We start from the raw sequence: 8,543 nt of genomic DNA, 5'->3' as shown, positions 1-8,543 counted from the left end.
ACCTGCGAGTTTGCAAATACTTTTGCCTGTATACGTATCACTTTGAGTGATATCTTAAGCATATATGATATGAATCGACTCGGGGAGGGAATAATAATCCAGCGGGCACACCAGCTCGTCGTGTACAATCAATCAACGATGATTTCTTGCTTGACCCAGGCAGCTCTATTAACTAAGCAAGAGGTTCTATCTCAACTTCAATACGGATCTCAGAGATCAAGCTCTTTCGCAGCATCCATGAGTTCGCGTAGCAGGAGTCCTTCCCGACTGCGCGTCGGGGGCTGCCTTCCACGTGACCCCTTTGCGTTGCGCTGCTCCTCAACCTCACCGCCTCGCGCCGGACTTCGCCGCAGGGTCGATAGAGCGAGGGAAGGGGCACAACGCCACGACGGGCGCGGCTGAGAAGCTCCTCGCAGCGCCCGTTGGCGGCGTGACCTCGGCTCCTGTTGCCTGCTGGAATCGGTACGCTCCCTGGGCAAATGGCGATCTCTATGAGTCTATGAACTGCTCGATGTAGTAACAGGCTCATACGTGCATAGCTTGGTTGCAGCGAAATGTTCTGAAGTTAATTAAGCACTGTCCCACGCGCACTCACAATATTGCAGAATTACTATGAACCTAAAACATGACAAGCTAATCTGGAATTTTCTATATGAACTTGAGCTGTGCAATCCTAAAACCTAGTACGAGTTTCTGTCAATTGGGTCTATGATATTTCAGTTTGTCAGTTTGATTAGAGGCTATATGAGCGTGGCGCTATCACCGTGGAATTTTCTATACGACTAGTATGTTTTGCCTACTACTCTGTTCCGACTGTCAATCCATTAATCATACTAATACTTGAAAAATCCAGCAATATTCTACAAGTTAAATCTTGTAGTATCACCAGTCCGATGACTACTGGAACAACTGATTAAGCCCTTGGTTAGTCGGTTGACAGCACAACTTTTCCTTTTCAGCACCCTAGCTTTAATACCACGAGTGATTTTCTGTCTTGTAACTTATAGGCATCTTCATCACAGATAATAAAAGAATATAAGTGACATGGTGTACAATGCATTTTGTAAATACATAGGAAATGCAACGAGGGAACAACAACAACAACCAAGTTACCCTAAAAAACAACAAAGTCCAAAGGGAACTAAACATAGCAAATATAATTCTTCACTGATGCATCCTAGCAAGCCCTCAGCTATGTTCCACATATATAGTTAGCGTGGCAAACTGATTGAGGACGCAGATTCTTGTTCCAGACTGTAGCACCCAGAGATTCCTTGCGATGTTAAATGGGCTTCGTCGATAAGATTGATATGTTCATGGTGATTCCTAGCATTTGGGCTTAACAAAGCCTCAATCTCTCCATCGTTTCCATGCAATTTTTGTGTTTTTCTCGGCCTCTTAGTTCTTATGAACTGCAATCTCATCTCTACTTCTTTCATAGTTGGTCTATCTCCTCCTTTGATCTTCAAGCATGCTTCTGTAAGTGAGGCAATATCATCAATATCTTCCTGGTCTGCGTCTTCCACAATGTTTGAATCTATTATTTCCTTCAAAGCTCCGTCTTGAATTCCTTCAATGAAGTAATGAGACAAGCTTTGTTTTGAACCTGAACCATTGATAAAAATCGGCTTCTTTCTTGTCAAAAGTTCAACAAGTATTACTCCAAAACTATATACATCACTCTTCTCAGTTAGTTGGCCAGTTTGATAGTACTCTGGATCTAGGTAACCGAATGTTCCTTGGACAATTGTCACCACATGAGTTTCATCGAGTGAAAGAGATCTTGAAGCACCAAAGTCCGAAACCTTTGTGGTGAAGCTGTCGTCTAGTAGTATGTTGGAAGACTTCACGTCTCTGTGGAAAATTGGTATGGCAGCTGCAGAGTGCAGATAAGCAAGTGCTCCCGCTGCTTCTACTGCAATCCTTATGCGATCATCCCATGACAGGATACATTTTACAGTAATATCTGTGTGAAGAAGATCATAGAGAGTACCATTGGATATGAACTCATAAACTAACAAGGGCACCTCAGCTTCTAGACAACAACCAAAAAGTTTCACCACATTGCGATGGATGATTTGAGTCAAGATAGCAACCTCGTTGATAAACTGGTCTATTTCAGTTTGCTCCACAATTTTGGATTTTTTTATAGCCACCACACGCTGATCAGATAGAATCCCTTTATAAACTGTGCCATGCCCTCCACGACCAAGAATACGAGTAGCATCAAAGTTATTGGTTGCCTCCTCTAGTTCCTCCAAGGAGAATATCTTTGTTTTGTTTGTGACGCTTTCATCCGAGATTAGCTGCTCTAAGAGTAGGCCTTGATTTTTCTTGAAGTATGCTCTTCTAATTCTCTTTTGGATGCCTTTCTTCCACTTATTTGCAAGTACAGCTGCTCCCATTGCAATGACTATGGAACCAAGGCCACAACTGATTCCAATGGCAATGCCTTCATTAATTCAATGCTGTCATTAAATGATTTTGCATTTTGTTAAACTGTAATAACAATGAAGGACTTAGCACTATATGTGTTACCTATAAGAAGGTTGCGTTGCTTAGCTGACATCACACATTTCCGCTTTGTTTGATCAAACACCTTTCCGTGAGAGCACGGAGTGCATTTGTACCCTCCTTCAAAATTCTGGCATGTCCCATTGCAGTAATTTGGCAGTGAGCATTCGTTGATGTCTGCATCACCATGGTCAGTTATATATTGGTGGTCATAAATAGATCATTATTCGCTGAAATACGGCATCTATAACATCTGAACACGCTGGGCAGCACCATGGCATATTGTGGAATTTTACATTATTTTCTAAGCAAATATATGCAAGTATAGCAGTGTTGGAAAGAGTGCGGATTTCAGAATGAAACCAGACCTGTGCAGGCATCTTCGAATTCGAGGTATGGATTTCCTTGGAAGCCGTTATTACACTTGCACCGATATCCAAGAAGTATTTTTCCACGATTGACAGGTACGCAACTGCTGTGGTTGCTGATGCACGCGTACGTAGCACTTCTTGTAGCTGCTTGACAAGTTAAGTTGGCAACGACCCACCTTATTGTAATTTCGTCCTCTTCAGATAAATCAAAAAGATCTTCAAAAGCTTGGTCCACGTACATGATGTCATCTTTATATTGAGCTGTATAGACTGTTATCTGTGCGTTGTTAGAGCTTGTGTCGTTCAACATGTTACTAACAGTTAGAGAACCATTATCAAGTGACACTTTAGTCACACGATATTGTGCGTACCCACGGTCCAGAACAGTGATCTTATTTGCTGTGCAGTTGAGTCGAAAGTTACTTTTTCCGAAACAACCTTCTTCAAACCCAAAAGGGAATGGAATTTTCATGTTTCCACATGATTTCATACAGTCCTCTTTGACCTTTGGATTGTAAGCTGCTTCATGGTAGATAGAGAGAATAATTACAACTTTATCCAAATTTTATATATACTAATTAAAAGCTCCTCCAATTAAACGCCCTTAATTAATCCTTGATTAAAAAATAGAATTCTAACGTTAATCAGGAAATAAAAAGAGCTAGAAATTTCCTCATTAGTCTAGGAAAAGGGAAAAAAAATCTAACTTTTGACTATGGTTCGACTACTATTTTATTGACCCAGATTACCTTATACACATCATTGATTTGCATTTGAAAAACAAACTGGTTGAGTACTTCTTTGGCAAGGATGGGAATGAACATCTATACTATGATAAGTTCTCTAAAATTTTGAAACAATTGCATGATGATGTGATCTATTCTTTTCATCCTTTCTTTCATTAATATAATTATGCTGCTAGATAACGTTTGTGTTGATGCAACAGCTGACATACTTAATGAGAAGCTAAATAAGTCAGTATTGTGCATCAAGCGACCCCATTTCGTGCGTATTTGCTTGTTGATATTTGGCAGTGGCACCAAACATCCATCTTTTTATGAATATTGTTCATGCCAACAAACAGTTTAAAGGCTACATTGTTGTTTCTAGAAAGTATTGATGAGCATTAGTATGCTATAAATGTAAGTTTGCTGATTAATATGTACGGAGGTTATTTGGTCTGTAAAACTTGCAAAAGAAGCAAAATGTAGAGAAATCAGAGCAAATCATATGTACGAGGGCGAATACTGAAAAAGTAGCAAAATGATAAATTGAGACCACTACATTGCAAATCCTTCCCCCTTTTTTTTTATTGGAATCCTTCCAAATTATGAACACACACAACTTATGCTGCATTTGCTTGTTTCATACTTTGTAGTGTGTTGTCTAGAGAAATAAAGTTTTGTCAAGGTCAACGTTCAACATTTTTTACTATGCATGCGCATCAATCTCCTTTTGTATTTAGTGTAACTAGCAAGTAGTGATGTATTGTCATTGTATTCTAACTTTTAAGAAGCATCTGGGAAATATGCTTGATAAAAAAAGGCCTTGTTAAAGGGTTGAATGAAAACAGGTTTTTTTTTCTGTGTTCTACAAGCCTAAATTAATGGATATGCCGAGTTCCTTTTCCCCTTATATTATCTTTGGCCTGTGCTGATAGAACTTTCTACTCATTGCTTTTGTTGAATTAGTAGATTAAACACTACAATATTTTGTGGAGCGTATTTAACAATGGTTGTGCAATTTTAGAAACCATTGCAACGCACAGACATTGTACTAGTAGAAACCTATGTCTAAGTCTAACCACCATTATCAGTGTTTAATTGGCGAGCATTGCCAGCCACTACAGCTGTTGTGTTAATCTAAGGACGATGTGAATTAGGAATTCCAGGGGCACTAGTCACATCAGATGTTACGGTCGTTGGCGGGGCCAAAATAACTCGCCAAATTGCGTCGCTGACCGTTGCTCTCTGATGGCCACATGTACACATGCTCATAAGCTATCTCTTCCATGGCCACGTCACAAGCTATCTCTTCCCTCCATGTACACATGCTCATCCTAATTTTGCTACCGCAAACCGCATTATTTGAATTGACCTTGAGACACTTATGCAAGTTTAAAGCCACATTAAATATTTGAAGTGACCTTGAGACACTGAAGCTAAGGTGCAAACTTAGGGGCCAGAGGTTGCATTATTCTTGTTGAAAACTGACATTGTATCCTCCTTTTACTAAAAAAAAAGAGACATCTTTTTTTGTCATGAACTATTTGGCCGCTGACACCCCTAATGGTCGTAGTGATGTCTACCGTACGCAAAACAACAACAGGGCGATTTCTTACTATATGAATTGCCGTATTTCCACATGATCTTGTACAGTTTCTTTGGGCTTTGGATTGTAAACTGCTTCATGATAGACAGAAAGGGGGATTAGGACTATGTCAATGGGAAAAAACCAACATGATTTCTTTAGGACCAGCAAAGGATCTAACGATCCACATAGCTAACAAATTTGGTAATTGGTGGGTGTTTCCAAAACATAATATGAACTCGCGTTCCCTTAAAAAAATAATATGAGTTGACAATGCAAAAAAAAAGGGATATGTTGTGCTCTAACAGAGAGGTAGCACGTGCATGCATGTCTTCGGTACTTTGGATTGGGGTACATACCTATGCACCCATGCCGAATGTAGGGATTGCCATCCATGAGGCTGTTGCATGAGCAATAGTAGCCTTGCCCAGGCAGTAGATTTCTGCAAGTGCTTTCATCACTGCAAGCATAATTGTCCCTATTCATTTGGGCACTTTCACAGCTTGGCTGGTCCATGATGGAAATCTGAAGCGACAAACCTTGTAGATTGCTTGAGTTTACCCAACTCGAGTAAAGATCGTTTGTATAGAAATCATAATACCGTGACATGATAACCTTGACATTAGGGAGCACTTCATCTGGTTCTGCTACTACCCTGTCATGGCGAACAAGTTTGAGCCAAAAGGCTTGTAGGTCCCGTTGCAACGAGATGCGGCAGCAGCCATTATTCCCTTGACAGCCCTCCGCATTTGTATTCTCCATGGTCTGTCTGTTGCCTGCGCAAGAACTTGTGCAAGCACCAATGATATCGGTGGTATTATGGCTATGCAAGTAGATGTCAACATCGCAGCCCACAACATACAATTTGTTGTTGCCTCCATCGAGCATGACGCCCTTAACAGGGGCCTCCCATGTCCTGTTGTAGGTGTACACCCCTGGGATCAAGGTGATGTTGAATCCGATAGCAGAAGCAACAGCTCCATTGTAGCCGACATTTATGGAGGTGATCTGAGTAGTACTATTTCCCAAGAACAAAGTGGGAGGACGAGTGGTGGTGTCGCAGGTGAGCTCAAAGCCCTGCCGGAAGCAGTCGGGCCCTATCCCAAAGGGGTAGGAGAAGCTGATGTTCCCACACTGGGAGTGGCAGTGAGCCAGGGAGGCAACGGAAGGGATATGCAAGAGCCCACCACCCCCTCCAGCGACTCCATGGGCAACGGCCCATGCCCACGGCACAGTGGCCGAGAACATCAGGAGAAGCAACATGCTAACTATCACGGCACTGGTGGAGGAGTGCATCCCTGTGCTGTGGTGGTGGTGGTGGTGTGTGTTTTTAGGGAAAGCTCACCGTGTTGTGTTGCAGCAACTTGCTTTGGAATTGTGAGGTGTTGCCGCTACAGGGGTGTATATATAGGATATGTTTGGTATAACTTTACTCTAGGTTTTTTGACTCTGCTTTATAAATTCACGATGGAGTAGATCTGTCATAGAACTAGAGCTAGCAGTAAAGTTATTTGGTGCAAATAAGTAGATTACAACGATCATAGATTTACAAATACACATATTGATGTTCAGACGAGGAGACAGAAACAATCTCCAAATCATAGGTCGAAACAGAAGCCTAGCAGGACTTTTAAGGAAAAACAAAAAACTCCATTTTATAGACTAATCATGGACCGGAGTCTAAGCTCAGGCTGCAGTGAAGTCCTTCTTCCCAGTTCCCACCGCTGCCGCCGGTGGATCCAGCTGGAATGACTTTCAGGACTTGAACCTCAGACTTTGACAGGGGCCTTTTACATTGCAGAAATGATACTTCAGCAATGAACAATATTCCCTTGGCAAAAGACTATCCAGCGAATTGAAAACAAAAGTTTCACAACACTACAGAAGTTCTATTCTATAGGTGAATGTTGGAAGGTTAACATAGTATTCATTTGATTCACAAGTGAGATACCAAGCTATGAGAGCATGTAAGTATTACCTGCACTGGCCGATGATGACATGGTCACCTTCCTTGACACGGAAGCATGGGGAGATGTGAGCTGGAATGCTGGAAACATGAAATTTCACTTGGAAGCGAAAACATAAATTTAGGCTTCGCAAACAGTTCACTTACCTCAGATATTTCACGGTCATAGATACTCAAATAAATCAATTATAAGACACATAACCCTCTATAGTTACAAGAGCTCGATTGCCCAAACTAGAGAACAAAGCCATATAGCTTTCCAATGCAGACACTGTACGTTTGACCTTGCCTTAATTCATCAACAGACATAAGTCTTAACATTGAAAATTAAGCCAGAGAATTATTTACCCCTAGTTGCGTCGATAAACATGAGGAATTGTAGATCACTTTGGCAATTCAACTCCATTTCGTGCAAATAGCATACCGAATTCTACCTTCATTCTTACATCCCAAATCCAAATGCCGGAAACTCGTAATATGGAACAAACACTTTGATTCTCCAACAGTAATTTGAAGTCCTAAACAGACTAATCATAGGCCAATGTGAACCTGCACACGGTAGTCTATATTGTACCAATCATATATGCACTGCATTAAGCTCGTTGTACAGATAAGAATCCAAAACTCCTTGTATAGATAAGAATCCAAAATTCCCAGTACAACTCCAAACCTTCCCTCCATAATAATTCTGAATCTACGATGCTTCACTGACCAATCAAGACCATGCAACCCTAACACATAAGCATTTCGCAACCCCAATAAAATGCTAGCTTAATCCACCTCACCTTCCACAAAGTACGCCGCGAACGGCCACCAGCGTGCCGCGGATGTGCTTCACCACGCCAAACAATCACAAAAATTTCATGTATTGTATTTAGTACAACTAAACAATCATAAATACTTATATGTCAAAAGCAGTGTACATGTAACATCACAAAGGTACCATTGACACTTTCTCCCAAAATTGGATCTAGAGCCACCTTACTAGCCAAACACCTTCACTGTCAGCTCCAGCTCTATGACACATTAGCTCCACCGTGAATTTTTAGAGAATAGCTAAAAAAATCTGAAATGGAGCTATGCCAAACACTCACAAATGGAGCTATGCCAAACAACTAAATTTTGGTTTCAGGTGACGTTCTAATCTTTAATGTAGTTATCAATAGTTGTATTGCAATGAACTAATGGAGTAGGTACAAATCTTCAGTTTCTTTTTTGCATAATCCCTCGTTACCCCCAAATTGCATTCACTACTTTTTTCTCCAGCCACAAAACTATATATATGGAAACAAGAATTTAGAATCTGCGGACTACAGTTGGGTAAGAAGAAGCACTTGATAAGCACATAAATCACAGAACCCTTAATTGCAGGATGGTAGAGA

At 40.9% G+C, this 8,543-nt stretch overlaps 1 protein-coding gene across 2 annotated transcripts; it reads right to left on the bottom strand.

Moving 5' to 3' along the window:
- Nucleotides 1–996: 996 nt before the first annotated feature.
- Nucleotides 997–6,580, bottom strand: LOC133921707 (wall-associated receptor kinase 5-like). Of its 2 annotated transcripts, none has more exons than XM_062366693.1 (4): nucleotides 5,555–6,580; nucleotides 2,883–3,407; nucleotides 2,539–2,691; nucleotides 997–2,452 (listed from the first exon to the last, which is right to left on the bottom strand). In XM_062366693.1, the coding sequence occupies exons 1-4, from the start codon at nucleotides 6,489–6,491 to the stop codon at nucleotides 1,212–1,214; spliced, it is 2,856 nt and encodes a 951-aa protein (XP_062222677.1). In that variant the 5' UTR covers nucleotides 6,492–6,580; the 3' UTR covers nucleotides 997–1,211. The 2 variants fall into 2 exon arrangements, with proteins under 2 accessions (XP_062222677.1, XP_062222678.1); XM_062366694.1 differs by having other exon boundaries at nucleotides 2,883–3,404.
- Between the last annotated feature and the right edge of the window lie 1,963 nt (nucleotides 6,581–8,543).

This window comes from Phragmites australis, chromosome 6, assembly GCF_958298935.1.
Source record: "Phragmites australis chromosome 6, lpPhrAust1.1, whole genome shotgun sequence".
Taxonomy (NCBI): Eukaryota; Viridiplantae; Streptophyta; class Magnoliopsida; order Poales; family Poaceae; genus Phragmites; species Phragmites australis.
The sequence above is the reverse complement of the archived record's forward strand: the minus strand, read 5'-3'. Positions and strand labels throughout refer to the sequence as shown.

Excerpts from the sequence above, each read along its gene's own strand:
- LOC133921707 (XM_062366693.1), bottom strand. The coding sequence starts at position 6,491 with ATGCACTCCTCCACCAGTGCCGTGATAGTTAGCATGTTGCTTCTCCTG. Across the intron at positions 2,692-2,882 it reads ATTCGAAGATGCCTGCACAG|ACATCAACGAATGCTCACTG; the intron begins GTCTGGTTTCAT and ends ATGGTGATGCAG. Across the intron at positions 2,453-2,538 it reads GCAACGCAACCTTCTTATAG|GCATTGCCATTGGAATCAGT; the intron begins GTAACACATATA and ends GAATTAATGAAG.